Source organism: Ovis canadensis, chromosome 8, assembly GCF_042477335.2.
Source record: "Ovis canadensis isolate MfBH-ARS-UI-01 breed Bighorn chromosome 8, ARS-UI_OviCan_v2, whole genome shotgun sequence".
NCBI classification, from domain to species: Eukaryota; Metazoa; Chordata; class Mammalia; order Artiodactyla; family Bovidae; genus Ovis; species Ovis canadensis.
Window position 1 is genome coordinate 16,583,617 of NC_091252.1, and position 16,913 is coordinate 16,600,529.

The 16,913-nt window shown below is 36.1% G+C and overlaps 1 protein-coding gene across 4 annotated transcripts in view; it reads right to left on the reverse strand.

Annotated features, from left to right (window-relative positions):
• The window catches only part of PHIP (pleckstrin homology domain interacting protein), a 122,500-nt gene that overhangs the window by 65,942 nt on the left and 39,645 nt on the right, over nucleotides 1-16,913 (reverse strand). For all 4 annotated transcript variants that reach the window (XM_069598045.1, XM_069598044.1, XM_069598043.1 and 1 more), the window contains exons 8-14: nucleotides 5,971-6,192; nucleotides 5,591-5,691; nucleotides 3,473-3,543; nucleotides 2,020-2,120; nucleotides 1,882-1,922; nucleotides 1,032-1,130; nucleotides 99-252 (exon numbers count right to left, since the gene is read on the reverse strand). In XM_069598045.1, the coding sequence (XP_069454146.1) occupies nucleotides 99-252; nucleotides 1,032-1,130; nucleotides 1,882-1,922; nucleotides 2,020-2,120; nucleotides 3,473-3,543; nucleotides 5,591-5,691; nucleotides 5,971-6,192 (789 nt within the window). The remainder of the gene's footprint in view (nucleotides 1-98; nucleotides 253-1,031; nucleotides 1,131-1,881; nucleotides 1,923-2,019; nucleotides 2,121-3,472; nucleotides 3,544-5,590; nucleotides 5,692-5,970; nucleotides 6,193-16,913) is intronic.

Sequence of the window (16,913 nt, forward strand, 5' to 3'; positions counted from 1 at the left end):
ATTTTAGATAACATAAAAGACTTTATTTCTTAACAAAAGTATTCTATTTTACAACCAGCTTCAGTTTTTACCAAATAAAAATTAGTCTTTTTTCTCACCATCAGGACATGAATTAGTTGGCCAGTGTAAGAATTCCAAACTTTCAAAGTCATGTTATTAACTGCAGTTATAACTGTATTGTCATGTCGATCCCATGCTACCATCGTTACTTTCATTTTTGTGATTTTATCTTCTATCCCTTGAAGGTTTTGGCTGAAAGTGATGGAAGCAGTATTTGTTTATTAAAATATCAGCATGACAAAAACCTAAATGTATTTTCTTAGTTTACATTCATTAACATGGATAACTAACTACTGCTTAACACAGTATTTAAGAATAATTTGAACCAACAAAAAACAATGGCAAAAATCACTGTATGGAGTCAGCAAAATCAGGATTCCGGTGCTGCTATGATACTTAGTAACAGATGAGCTTGAGTAAACATGACTGACTTTAATATCTTTCTGGGTCAAAGACCTCTGTGCCATGCTGCTCACTCTCCATCTTTTACTGTTGCCGTCATGCCCTGATACTTTGCTCCCCATTCAAGACTACTATGCATAAACACAGATAGAAAAAAATACATTAAAATATTAAAACTAAACTGATAATTTCAACACGTAGTATAATTTCTCTTGGCTAGAGATAACCAGTGGATATACCACATCACCCCTGGGTCAGATGGAACATTGCATGTTCTAGTTTTCTTTAAAAAGTAGTAAAAGGTACAGCTATTCTTATAGTACTATCATACTGTCAACAAAACTGAACTGCAGAATATCATTAATTCACACAGGGCAAAAACTCATTTTATAAAAGTCAACATTTTCATCTCCAAAAGCACCTTCAATTGTCACAGAAAAGTAATCAGTTTAACATGGGATTATGATCCATGCTTTTATAGGGTGAGTCTCACACTAACCTGTGAAACAGCTTTACAACTTTAAAAGATCTAGATATATCTATGTAATATTTCAAATGTGATCTCTTACCCTGCTGGCCGAGTAGCCATATCCAGCAAAATACTCTTCCATTCTCTTCGTTTAAATTGCCAAATACGTGCTGTCCCATCCCGACTGCCACTTACAAACCTGCAAAGGAGCCCACCCGCCAAAGAAAAAAAAAAATCACATGTGCTTCACCAAAATGCACTTTCCAATAGAGTTATGTTTTTAAAAACACTGGGAAAAAACCTTTCACTTTTCCTTACACAGTCTTCTAATATAACAGATTATTCTAACTGATATTTTCTGCAAAGCAAAGAATTTCTGAAACACCAGAGGCTTTTAAAATGTTATATACATACACACATTCTAATGTATGTGGCTAGGTCGCCTAAACTTCAAGTGATTCAAGGCCACTATTTACTACCTTAGAAAGAGAATTGATACTTTCCAAGAGAAAAACACTGATTTTCCTCTCAACATTTTACTCAAGATGTAAATATCATTTTTAAAGTTAAAACAAGAATATGAAAAAACATACACAATATCATCTAAGTTTATTATCAATAAACACTTCTGCTTCAAATATTACATTATAATGTATTCCCAATCTTTACTAAAAGTTTCCTTACACTTTGATATGTATAGAAAATATGTAGGGTGGATGAAAGTCCCTATTATTGAAAAAAAAAGTGGCCAAATAAATTATTATAGATAAAACATAAATACACATTAACAAGAATGTGATGAAAATTGACTTTTCATCATAACTGGTCAAGATCTTTATTCTAGGTGGCTAATTAATATACAAAGCTAATTAAAACCTGACCATAGGACTGTCTTTATTTCATATTTGAAAACTAGAATTCAATTTGACAAACAAAAATAATTATTTTACCTGTTACTAGTGTTGGAAAACTGGATACTGTCAACTTTGTCCTATATACAAACAAATGAACAGAAAAGAGGATCCTAAATATAAACTGTTAAGACTCATTTACATCATACTCATCTAAGTCTTTTCAACAATACTTACAGTATGAAACTCCAATTCTGATATTTTCTCTGGCTGACCTGATCCAAAAAAATAAACCCTAATAATGTGATCTGTGCTTCCTGTGGCCAGAAACATTCCACCTGAGGAATAACATCAAACATTTATGAGTAAAATACAAGCTCAAACTCTCTGAAAATTAAATAAGAAATGTAAGCAACATTATCATACTATATACTGAAAGACTAATGTTTCATTCTACAACTATTCACATTTATCCTAATGAACATAATACATCTAACCTGAAATTAAGAGTCTGCTAACATAAGCTCTGACTAGAATTTTTCAATATTTATAGAAGCTGTCTTCTACAAATGATTTCACTAATAATTACATAATCATGTTAATATTATCAGAAAATATGTCTTAATTCTGCTAAAATCCCTCTCCTGCCTTATTTCCCATCTGCTAAAATCCTAGCAAGTATTTAGGCCCCAACTCCTTCACTATGGGCCTTCCAGACTTGCAATCCAGTAAGCCTCCTCTCCTCTGAACTCTCACTACGACTCTCATGGAGCACATACATTCTACGGCACTACAGCTATTTGTACATGCAGTTTTACACTCTCTCAGAATCAACACCCTCCCACAGTGCTGAAAACAATGCTATATAAAATTGCATCTAGAGTGCCCTGAAGCACATGCAGAGCCTATATTTATATTAATACTAGAAGTAAAACCGTCTGCATGGCAGTAGCAGTGGAAATCGAGAAGCTAGAAATTAAAGCTGTTTAGATACTGGTACAGCAAAAATAAGACTCATGTCACCAGTTTGCAATCACTTGTCTCTGGTACTACTGCTAACCACAATTATGAAAAGAAAAGGTAAACTGTGGAAAGAACTAGTATTAGGAACATTAATTCATGTTTCATTTTCTCATCAATTCACTTAAAATCTCCAGATCACAATTTGTTTATCAAGACTCTGGTATCCATTCAAAATGCTGCTACATAAACTCAAACTGTAACTGGAATTTCATCACTGCTATAAAGCTGTTTTTTAAAGAGCAAATAAGAACAATCTGGAGCAAAATAAGTAATAAAGATGTACGAATGTCTATCAACCTATTTTACTCAGCCATAAGTACTTCCAAAATCACTGAAAATACAAAAGATTTAAAATACTTTTCAATGAGATAATTATTCGAAGACTTATTCTTTAACAGTAAAATTTGAAACTATTTCCTCCTACAAAAGATTTATTGTCTTCTTAAAGAAAAACTTAATTAGTAAAACACTCAACCAAATGAGTATGTAAGCTAAACTCAAGCAAAGTTCAAATACTGATAAACTAATTTATGACCACCCCCGGTACATGCAAGAGAATATGATTTCCATTACAACAGTAGGTATATTCCAAAATTTTATGTGTTCCACTAGAAGCCTTCAAATATACAACTTTTAAGTGGAGAGTCAGGAAGAAAACAAATCTTACCAGCACTAAAAGATGAACAGATCATTTGAACTCCAGGTCGAGGGCGCTCTGTAAATTTTGCAGGTCTTGGACTGTAATACAAAAAATAACTAATCAAAAATATCCCAAAGAGATCAACACCACCGGAATTCAGCTGCCTCAAAAAATAATTACAGAAGGACAAAATAAGAAGCAACAGATGGTGCCCTTTCTAAAAGCAAGTTCAAAATCATTGTGTGTCATGACCAGCAGGATCATGTGGAAACTTTACATATAGATTTTTAGAGGAGTTCCTCATTATGTAACAATCTATACATGAAACAAAGTCACTGTCCTACCTGACACATAGTTGTTACACTCACTTCTAATCAAATTTAACAGGTTCTCAGTTTCATACAGCAGAACAGCAATGCACAAATATATAATGAAATAAGTCACAAATATGTAAGCAACTATATTGCTCATTTAAAATAGTGATCTATAGAAAATAGGTCACACTTAACTATGTTTCCATTAATTACATAATTATATTACAGATTATATGTTTATATTAATAGTACTAACATTACATGCTTACTGTTACAATCAACCAGACTGAAGAAAAATTAAATTATGGATTTTACCCATACCAGTTCCAATACATATACAATATATATGTAATATTCCAATACAGTGATTACATTTAAAGCCCTTAACATATATTTCAACCTAGTTTTTCTCAGAATATTAGGAGAGAAAAATATAAAAAATAATTAGAGCCTTCAATCAGAGTGCACTGCATAACTTTCACTATGCAAGCTACTGAACACAGAATGGTTTCAGTCTTGTGATCATTTAGGGGAAAAATGTACAGAATATTCTGTTAACCGACATTTTAACAAGTTTTATTAATATTCATTAGCTCTGATATAGCTAAGCATAACTGATATAGCTTAGAGAAAATTACTAAAACATTCTTGAAACCTAAACATTTATTTAGAGAAAAAAGTTACCTCTAAGTAAATTTATCTGAATTTACCTCTAAGTAAATTTATCTAAATTTATCATATAGGCAATAAAAGAACTGCTTTCATTAATATCTTACAGACTGTGGTACACTTTTATTAATTTTTGGCACATGCCAAACAAGCAGTTAGTTAGAACCCATAACCAGAATATGTAAGCAATTATATAGACTGCCATTTGAAACAAATGCTAGTATTCTTAAAGGGAAAAAACAGATAAGCAGGTACACATAATTTATTTTTAAATGTACATTTGAGGAAATATTTTAAGCTAAGGCCTAGGAGCCCTCCGAGCTCAGTTTCCAGTCCTGCCACTTATCAGCGTGACCTTATTAGGCAAGTCAACACTTCTGTACCTGAGTCTCCTCATCTGTAAGATGGAGGTGAACATCACCTCTCCATTCACAGATTGGTCCACGGGGTAAATAGAGCACTTATCCCACTAGATCCACTTGAGAGGCAGCACGAAATAGCACAAAACCAGAGGGCAAGGAAATGTTACAGTCCTGGCCTTGCCATTTTTAAATATCGTTTTAACTGTGAGAAAGTCATTTAACCTTTCTTTGCCTCAGTGTCCTGAACCCAAACATAATATCGTCCAGACAACTTATTTCAATAAACCAAAATATCATTATAGGTAAAAGCATAAATGCAAAATGCTATTACGGGGCAGAGGGAAGGGTGCATCTATCTACCTTGGTGTAGTTTAGTGAAAATTTAATGATTCCATTTTCCTAAATTTCCCTAGATCCACAATAAAATCTATTCTATAGATACAGTAACAGAAATAACTGCAATTCTTCTAAAGAACTAGGAACTCTGAAGATTATGTTCTAAATACCAAAAGGAGTTACTGCAGCATACAAAAAGTAGTAGTAATAAAACAGGAGTATTCTGAAAAGGCGAGAGCTAGGGAAAACGGTAAGATAAAAAAAAATAAACATGTTAACATATAACTGTCTTTAAAGCATGAAAACAAAAAGGAAAGGATAAAAGTGAGAGGTCAGTGAAGAGCCAAAATTAACGTTACTCAAGGAGAAAAATAAAATTATTCCTACTGTTGATTACTTTATACTTTGTAATTTCAACCATTAAGTTAAACATATTTATCCTAAAAAATAAAAGAGCAACTGACTTTATTTTAAGGGTTCCAGCATCCCAGAGCCAAAAACAAATAGTGCCATCTGCCCCCGTAGAAGATAGATATCTCTTTGAGCCACTGCACAATGGTGAGAACTGAAAAAGAAAGAAGCAATTTTATAAGAAGAGTAACATAGTCCAAATAATAAACCTATTTTAACCATACAAATAGCAAATAACAATAATGTTTAAACACTCCAATTTGACAAATGTCATGGTTATCTTCATATTTAAAGTCCATGTATTTATACAGAAAAGAGAAAATATTCCTTTATTTATTTTAGTTGACTTTGTAGAATGGATTATAAAGGTGACTTCTTAAAATTTATTTTAAAATGTAACCACAGAGGATTTTTCAGGGATTAAAATGATTACCTGTAGTGATGTTATAGATGCACTGTGGCCCTGAAGAACTGCCAAAGGTGCACACGTACGAAGACACCAGACTCGGATCATTTTATCACAACTGCCAGCTGCTATCATGGTATTCTCATAGTTGACAGCCATGTCTGATATTTCAGCAGCATGCCCTCTCAAAGTAGCTAATAATCTCCCATCATCTGTTGCCCAGATTTTCACAAGACAGTCATCAGAACCCTTAAAATAAAAATGGATATTTATTGAACTAACTATATATTTTAGTTCAAATACTTAACACAGATTTTTTTTAATCCTATCTGTTATACCCACTTCCCAATATTCGTAACTTTAAGTACTAAAATGTATTATATACTTGTGTTAGAAACTTTCCTCTACACAAGGTGCTTTATTTTATAAATTATTCACTTATAAAGAATACTTGTATGTGCCCACAATCTAACAGGAAAAGTAGGATGTTAGCAATAACTAACCTTTACCTATAGCCCTTACCCACTACCCAAGGCAGCCTCTGTATGGAATCTTGTCAAAGAATCTGAACTTCTAATATAACAAAACTATAACTGCAAAACAAATGTAACATGCAATAGTGACTAATCCTAGCTACGTTACTATAAAAATGAAAGGAAGCTTATTGATGCTTTTTCCTCCTAAAGAGCCAAAATCTGTAACATATGAGTTTCCCACCATTGATCTTCAGTGCTAAATGCTAAATACATTACATACAAAGTCACTCAACATCAGTTATTAGAAAAAAGTTAATTTTAGCTGCATGATATCATTAAAAATATATATACTACCTGTTTACCCTTTGCAGAAGCATAAGCTCAAGGAGAAACGTAAAGAATACTTTCCTACGAATATCTATATTTACAAATAAACATTTCACTTTCACTTAGCCAAAGCAGCAGTAAGAACTTCTAGACTTTTTTTTCCTTCTTTAATTTTTCTTACTCATCTTATAGTTCAAAGTTTACTTTTACCAACCTCTCCCTATTTCCCCTCTAGTTTTTACTATTAAAAAGTTTTAAATATACAAAGAGTACAATATATTACCATTAACCTCATAGATCCATTCCTCAGATTCAAAATTTATTAGAACATTTCAAAGGCTGTAGGTAAGAACTCTTTACAAATATTCCAATCTAATTTGTTAAAAAATTCACACACATTATTTTATCTGACATTAGAAAGTACTTAAGAGGATCTACAACAGCAAGGACACAGAGAAGTATCTGCTTCTAAAAACTAAGGCACTATTCGGCTCTGACCTACATTCACAACAAAAACAAAATTTTAAGTATACCAACACATGCAGAATGTACATGAAGAATAAAAATCATGTCAGCTCATTATTTCTTATGTATCTGAGTAAGTCTGCTTTATATTCTATCTTCCATGTTAACAAACAGAAAACAAACAAAAAAACGCACACATCTTTTTGACCAAAATGCCAGCTTTTATGAAAAGGACAGGGGGCAACCTGTTATCTAAAAGTCAGTTTCCAGTGACTTTTCACCAAATAAAATTGAATAGAAAGTCCCAGTATATTATGAATGTATTAAGTTCACTAACCTTATTTTATAATTCTGCTTTGACACATACAAAAAAAAAAAATCCCCCACAATATCACCCCCCCAAAACTGTACACAATTTGCTTTAGTGTGTATTATCCCAATTAACCTTTCTTTTCTTCCATTAAATTACAGGAGAGAAAGTTTTCATGTTACTTTCGGGGAAATCTCTCTTCACTGTCCTCCTCTATGATATAAAGTAGTACACTGTCCCCAACCCTCACCCGGATCCCCAGAACTTCTGGCAGAATTTTGGAACAAAATCCAAAAGCATCCTCAGGCAATTTCTATCTCATGAATCATTATTTGTGATCATTTATTTTTATGCGAATATGAAACTAAATATGACCTGACAAATTCAACTAAGTTCTTTTAAAATGACTATCAGAAACACAGAGATTGAACCCAGTTCTTCCACGCTGCAGGTGGACTCTTTACCAACTGAGCCACAAGGGAAGCCCATCAGAAACACAAGTACACATAGATAATTGCTTGAAAAGGAGTGTAGACAAGAAGAAAAATCAAATTTACCAGGAAAATATTCTTACATAAATATGTTTAAGTTGCATGTGAAAGGATGAATTAAAAAACTGATAAAACTATTCCTTATAAAAAGACCAAACTGTAAAGCAGAACTTGAACAGATGATCATTCTTTACAGAAGCCTACATCAAAAGTTAGTAAAGTCTATAAACCAAAGAATAGAACATTACACTCTTTCAATCAAAACGTTAAGAGTTACAGACATGAAGGCAAAAGTAATGTCACTTAAATGGTGAAAGAAAAGAAAGAGTTGGAAAACACAGGCACAGGCGTTGGCCTTGGTAGGAAGGACACATGGGCTCCTAGGCCTCATGGAGGAGGAAGAGCTACGGTGGACATGGCAATTGTAAAGCAAGCAGCAGAGAAATTAGAGGAGTCCAACCTCAGCACCAAGACAAACAACTGAGGATTATCTCCCAAAAGTGGAGAAGCGGGAAACAAAAGGAGGAACCAAAAAAAGTGAGAGAAGTTTTAAAATGTGGTAGAATCTTATAAACAATAAGGGAAAAATCCTGGAAGCAACAGTGAACTTCCAGCTAAAATTAGACAACATGATTTCAGAAAAAAACCTGAACTGACAAGGTTTTTAAACAAAGTTCTAATGCCCAGGGGAAAAAGAAGTATTCACTTATTTTCAGTAATACATAGATACTGCTGCTAGGACTGAGGATTTGGCATGGTAGTGGAAAAAGCTGGGAGTATGAAGTATAAGTGGGAAATTAAAAACAAAAATTAAGCTGCAAAGGTTTTATCTGAGGAAGGGCATAGAGGGTAGAGTTTTAAATGCCTCTTAAGGAGTTTGAATTTAACCTGGCAAGGGAAGTTAATGAAGAATTTTAAGCAGACAAGACATAAAAGAGAGTAAAGTCACTCAGTCGTGTCCAACTCTTTGCGATCCCATGGACTGTAGCCCACCAGGCTCTGTCCATGGAATTTTCCAGGCAAGAGTACTGGAGTGGATTGGCATTTTCTTCTCCAGGGGATCTTCCTGACCCAGGGATCGAACCTGGGTCTCCAGCATTGCAGGCAGATGCTTTACCGTCTGAGCCACCAGGGAATCCCCATATTTAATATTAAAATATTCCTGTGCGGCAGGGTTTCAGGTGATTTTTCAATTTTCTTCTCTTTGTTCACTGAAAACTTCTATAAGGAGTATGATTTCTATTAGTAATAATGGAAATTAAAATTATTTAAAATATTATAATAATAATAATGGTTGGACAAAGAACCTTATGTTAAAAAACTGATATCATCCCACAAGTATAGGATAGGTTTATGAGTACATAAGTAAAAAAGCAGATGGAAAGTGATGAATCTATGATAGAAAGTAGAGATTTTAGAATAGCGGGTCATAATTGAAAATACCGTCCATTCTGTGATTCAAAGATACGTAAAGCCAACCCAAATCATACTAAAAAGACTACTATCCACAGCTGAGAATATTCTGAAATGTAAATTCTCACATGTAAAATCTGATATGCTAGAATTTCATTTCAATGCACTGAATTATATCAGCTTCTTTAGGTGTAGAAGATACAATAGAAAATCAGCACTTCAAAACCTAATAAACCTAAGTTCAAAATGGAGAGAATGGAATAATAATGATTAAATAAACTCTGGTCCATCCATACAATGGAATATTACTCCACAATAAAAAAGGTACCAACTAGACATGCAATACCTTAAACGTATTTAAACGGTATTATGATTAATGAAAAAAGCCACTCTTAAAAAGTTACATACTGTGTGCTTTCATTTACATAATATTCTCAACATAACACTGGAGATACACAGAGCAGACGGGCAGCTGCCAGGCATGCAAATATAAAAGGCAGCACAAGGGAGGTACTCTGCGGGGATGGAACCGTTCTGCACCTTGGCTGTGATGGCAGTTACATGAGCCTACACATGGAACAAATTTGAATAGAACTATGCATGCACACACACACGTGTACAAATGTTGAAAACTCCACATGTGTAGTCTAGTTAACAATGCTGCACCAGTGTCTATTTCCTAGTTTGATACTGTACTCCAGCTGCGTCATATGTCACCAGTAGGGAAAGCTGAAGGAAGGGTACATGAAAGTGTACATGGGATTCTGTACTATTTTTGCAACTTTGTGTGAGTCTATACTTATTTCAGGGCTTCCCTGGTGGCTCAGAGGTTAAAGTGTCTGCCTCCAGTGCGGGAGACCTGGGTTCGATCCCTGGGTCGGGAAGATCCCCTGGAGAAGGAAATGGTAACCCACTCCAGTATTCTTGCCTGGAGAATCCCATGGACGGAGAAGCCTGGTAGGCTACAGTCTATGGGGTCGCAAGGAGTCGGACACGACTGAATGACTTCACTACATACTTATTTCAAGATTAAAAAAACTTTAAACATGTCTAAACTGGTACATGAATACCATAGACACATTATATCTTTCTTCTTTAGCAAATGGGAAAATTCTCATATTTAATTTTAAACTAATACCATATAAGGGTGACCACCGTACTAAATTTAGTATTATAGCATAGGAAATGCTCCTTTAAGAATTGATATATGAGAGGGACTTCCCTGGTAGCCAGCGGCCAAGACTCTGCACTCCCAATGCAGGAGACCCAGGTTTGATCCCTGGTCAGGGAACTAGCGGAGAAGGCAGTGGCACCCCACTCCAGTACTCTCGCCTGGAAAATCCCACGGACGGAGGAGCCTGAAAGGCTGCAGTCCATGATGGTTGCTGAGGGTCAGTCATGACTGAGTGACTTCACTTTCACTTTTCACTTTCATGCATTGGAGAAGGAAATGGCAACCCACTCCAGTGTTCTTGCCTGGAGAATCCCAGGGACTGGGGAGCCTGGTGGGCTGCCGTCTATAGGGTCACACAGAGTTGGACACAACTGAAGTGACTTAGCAGCAGCAGGGAACTATATCCCAGAGACCACAACTAAGAGTTCACATGCCACAAGTACAAGATCCTGCATGCTACAATTAAGACCTGGCAGAGCCAAATAAATGAAAATATTTTTTAAAAAATTGATATGTGAGAACAAAGATGGAAAATAGGAACCTGATGCAAAATATACCCAGTGAAGACGGAATAGCCAAACACAAATAAAACTAAGTTAACTATATTCTTTTTTAAAAAGTTAGGATTGGGCCGAGATTAAGGGAGGGCGTAGCTGGTGTTTTCAAATGCAGTATTTTTGTTCCCTTTCTAGAAACCAGATGTAACGTTAGGTCAGAGAGAATTAAAACGAGCTACTTCTGAACCAGCAGAGTCCAGGCCCCAGGCCCTGCTGTGAAAGCCCCAGCGGAGATCAGGTCTTGGCCCACGTGACACTCCTTCCCATGCCATTCCTAGGTGCTCTGCCACAGCAAAGGCATCTGTGCTCCTAAAACAACAGGAATGTTTCACTGGCCTTCAGCCAGGAGAGGCTCAGTGAACAGGATAAAATTTCAGAGCAGATTTATGGTAAGTTGCCGGTGTTGGGACTAAAAGTCTGGTTTGAGATCAAGCCCTGAGCTTTGGGAGTGGGAGTACTGAATTCCAAGACCCTAGACTACCAGAGTGGAGAAGGCAATGGCAGCCCACTCCAGTACTCTTGCCTGGAAAATGCCTTGGACAGAGGAGCCGGGTGGGCTGCAATCCATGGGGTTGCAAAGAGTAGGACACGACTGAGCGACTTCTTTCACTTTTCACTTTCATGCATTGGAGAAGGAAATGGCAACCCACTCCAGTGCCTGGAGAATCCCAGGGATGGCAAAGCCTGGCGGGCTGCCATCTCTGGGGTCGCACAGGGTCAGACACGACTGAAGCGACTTAGCAGCAGCAGCTACCAGAGAACTAACCCTAGGGACTATTAAATTAGAGAACTCACACAAAGGAAACCACCTGAATACAACACCTGGAATCACTCAACCACCAGTAGCACCCTGTGCATGACGATTTGCCTAAACAACAAACCAAACAAAAATACAAACCTAATCATCAGCAGACAGGATAACCACCCCACTCAGCCTTGCCCATTACAGGAAAAACAAACACACAAGCAAACAAACAAAAAAACTCAGCACAAATCTCACCCTCTACAAGCTTACACAAACCACAGGACCAACCTTAGGGAGGGCAGAAACCAAAAGGAAGAAACAATTCAAATTTAAAGCCTGGGAAAAGGAAATCTCAAACACAGTAAGTTTTAAAAAATTAATAATGAAAAGTCAGAGAAAGACTACACAAATGAAGGAGCAAATTAGAAATACAGAAGTCCAAATAAATGAAGAGGAAATAGGCAACTACCTAAAAAAGAATTCAGAATAATGATAGTAAAAATGATCAAAAACCTTGAAAACATAATGGAGAAAATGCAAGAACCAATTAACAAAGACCTAGAAGAATTAAAGAATAAACATACAGAGACAAACAACACAATTACTGAAATCAGAAACACTCTACAAGGAATCAACAGCAGAATATCTGCAACAGAAGAATGAATCAGTGAGCTGGAAGATAAAATGGCGGAAACAACTTCTGAAGAGCAGAATCAAGTAAAAAGAATGAAAAGAACTGAGGATAGTTTCAGAGACCCCTGGGACAATATCAAAAGCGCCAACATTCAAAAACGACAGAATGATCTCTATTCGTTTCCAAGGCAAACCATTCAATATTGCAGTTAATTCAAGTCTATGACCCGACCAGTAATGCTGAAGAAACTGAAGTTGAACGGTTCTATGAAGACCCACAAGACGTTCTAGAACCAACACACAAAAAAGATGTCCTTTTCTTTATCGAGGACAAATGGAAAAGTAGGAAGTCAGGAAACACCTGGAGTAACAGGCAAATTTGCCCTTGGAGTACAGAATGAAGCAGAGCAAAGGCTAACTTTAACCACAAGTTTTAAGAAATATACGAGCTGGTGAAAACTGAAGATGCTTTTTTTGGAATTCATTTTTAAATAAAATTATAATATTATGCTAGTGGTTAATGCCAAGCAAATATAAAAGGTAGCAATGGATCAGTAGTTTCACTTTTCAATAATGTAAAACTGTCACAATTACCATGAAAGAGTGTTCATTAGTATGTTAATAGTAACATAATGCGTTATCATGATAACATAGATAAATGACACGTTGGCCATTCTGTTTACTGAGTATAAAGATACCAGAAAGAACATGTAGCTTTAGCTTACATAAATCCCCAAATAAAATGAGCCATATCAAATTTACACTGTTTTCTCTTACATGTCAAGATTTCCTGTCAGTGCAAAGATAATGCCAAGAAGGCTGAAAAAGTAACTTTTCTCTATCCTGAAAAAACAACAGTGAAGATATCACTTGTAAAAAGACTTGATAAAGGGTGGAACTTAAACTTATGAATTTAAAGTACCCTATGAATTTTCTTTTTCCACAGCCACAGTGATAAAGCCAAGTGCCTTTAAAAACGATCAACATGCTCTGTAGCTTAGGGGAGAGGAAGGAAACTGAATCAGACATTTACTCTGGAATCACTGTTATTTCTTTAATACTTTAATGACCTTTCCTTCTAGAATTTAACCGGATCTCTTACACAGCAGGTAATCACCTACCCCTCTTCCTTCTTAGTCTATCCCAAAGAAGTCCCTATTTTGTGAATCCCTTATGGAAACTACAAAGTTTCATCAAAATAAAAAGTGTGAGAGGCAAATTTCAGATAAATAAAAATGAATGCTGACATTCTCCATATTTAAAGCCCAGGAATTAAATATGTATATACAAAAGCAATATGTATATACATTTGCTTTTGTATTCTGGTCAAGAAAAATTCCACAGATCTGTGACATGGCTTTCTACTTCGTTGAGCACTTGGGTATTAAAATTCGTCTTAAAATCTACAAAAAAATGTCCTACCTACTGACAGGAAAGCTTTACGAAACAACTTCAGATACAGGGTCTTCAATCATTTATATTTATGTAAAAACTAAAGTAGAATCTAAAGTCAACTTTCAAGTTTCTGGAAGACAAGTTTTAAAGGGCTTAATTGAACTATTTTTAAGTATATATGTAAACATTTTTTTAAACTGAAACCTAGACAATTAGCTCTAACAACTATGTTAACTATTCAATGATGAAAAGTACTTTACAACATGGAACAGTAAATGACAAAGAATTGCTGACTTGTGCAAGGAGAAAACCACACACACTTGGGCAACAGTACAGAAGGTTAACTGTGCTCAGACAACCTTAGAGTTAAAAAGCAGACCTGTAAACTTTTCCCTGCTAAAAGAGAAGCATCAACTGAACATACCAAGCAACGATGATTGCTCTGGCATGAAGATAAAAGAAATTAGGTGATTATTAAACTTTTAGTATCTTGGAGAATTTGGCAGTCCTTGGCAGAATCAACAAAGAGAATTCTAATTTCTCTTGCTATTGCATGGCTTATGAGTCAGATTTCACCTCTTGATGTCATCAGAACAAACAGAATTAAATGTTAAAAACATCATGTATATGGTTATGCATACTATAATGTCATTTTCTTTTCAAGGGAAAAAGTAGCCTTATTTGTGTGCTTAGTCGCTCAGTTGTATCCGACTCTTTGCAACCCCACACACTGTAGCCCACCAGGCTACTGGAGTGGGTTGCCATGCTCTCCTTCAGGGGATCTTCCCTACCCAGGGATCAAACCTAGATCTCCCACAATGCAGGTGGATTCTTTACCATCTGAACCACCAAGGAAGCCCTTAGTAGTCTTTTATTTATCTGAATAACAATTCACTTATTTGGGCAGCTAAAAACTGCTTATACTTTTAATTTAGTTCCATGTATTTTCTAGAAGAGGCCACTGATTTTCTTACCAATCTATCAGACCTATATTTCATTTCCCTTACAAATTACCCTAAACGTTAGAGTCAATCATCTAAACACAGGCTGAATTTTCTTACTCCTTGTCTATCTAAACCACCACTGACTAACCTTTTATCAACATAATCATCATTTGCTCTTGCCCTGCTCCCAGATGCCAAGTACCATTATGGAAAAGAAGACAAGCACACTAATTCTGCAGCACTGCAAGTTCACAGCTCCTGTTGATTTGGATGGCTAAGGCTAATCAGCAACCCTTTTTGGCCCCAATTCCCTATTACCAGGTTTTACCATTCATCTCTAAGGAACTCAGTCCCATTCCCCAACCAACACTCTTCATCGTGTAAAATACTTCACTTTGAAAAGCAGAATCTGTTCATTGTAAACCTAATTATCTTTCTAAACAGTCCACATAAACTGCTCTTAATCTATTTATTCACTTATCTATCATCCAGAAAGACCACTGCACATCAGTTATCCCCTCTTTCATCTGCTCTCCTAGTTCCTTACCCTGACCTAGTTTTCAAAAATTTATCTTCTTATAAATTACCATATTCTAGCTCTCCTTTCCATTATTACCAAACTTACTGAATATATAGTATCATCCTTACACTACCTCCCATGTACTTTGAAAAAGCAATTTTGCATTTCAAACTTATGGGAGTTTCAAGATCAGTACCAATGTCTTCCATCACCCAGACACATCAACTATTAACAATTCACTGCATTTGCTCCATCACCGCCTTTCTTTTCTTTCTCTCCATATAATACACCTACAGACTTGATGCCCCATCACTTCTAAATATCCCAGTGTGCATTCCTCTACAACAAGGATACACATCTCCATACACTGGGGAAATTAATAATGATAAAAATGCCATCCAATCCACAGGCCCATTCAAATTCTATCAACTATCCTGACATTGTTCCCTTTTCTTTTCTGGCCTAGGGTCCCATATAGCACGGAGAAGGCAATGGCACCCCACTCCAGTACTCTTCCCTGGAAAATCCCATGGACGGAGGAGCCTGGTGGGCTGCAGTCCATGGGGTCGCTAAGAGTCGGACACGACTGAGCGACTTCACTTTCACTTTTCACGTTCATGCACTAGAGAAGCAAATGGCAACCCACTCCAGTGTTCTTGCCTGGAGAATCCCAGGGATGTGGGAGCCTGGTGGACTGCCGTCTATGGGGTCACACAGAGTCGGACACGACTGATGCAACTTAGCAGCAGCAGCAGCAGTAGCCCATATAGCAACATGTGTTATATTGTCACTTCCATCTCTTCAATCTGGAGGATTTCCTGAGGCTTTCTCTATGTTTCATGTCCTCAGAAGTTTATAAAGAACACAAACTTTAAATTCTGTCAGATCATACTGTCTTGGTAGGAATCCCACAGACTAGATGCTGTGTTTTCCTCCATGTACCACTTCAGAGGATATGCAATGTCAACCCCCATCCCACCACTACTGAAGTTAGTAACTTTGTCGTGTGAAGTGTTTCCCATGTTTCCCCCCCTGGAAAGTTGCAATTTCCCCCTTTCAATTAAATTAGTATCTTGTGGGAACATACGCTAGATTATGCCAAGATCTTCAAACCAGTATCAACCAATCTACCGTCCATCGATGACACACAAATGAATCAACCACCACTATGACAGTTGCCAAAGCAGCATTCTTTCTGTAACTATCAGTTGGCATTCTACCGTAAATAAGCGGTTTCCCTTTTTCTCACTTAATTATTTACCAATTTACATCAGTATAGACTCAAGGATGCCTACTTTAATCAGTGATCATAAATAATTCAGTCAAGGTCCTACCCGTCCTCATTGAACTTCTTTAATAAGAAAATACAATTAAAGCTAATTTTAAAAATTAAGAATTTCAGACAGTGATAGATATTATAAGAAAAGCACAGTAAGATAACGTGACAGACAATGATACAGTATGGGGAGGGAAGGTAGACAGCGAAAAGTCTTTTAAATATGCAGTGTTTGACCAGAGCT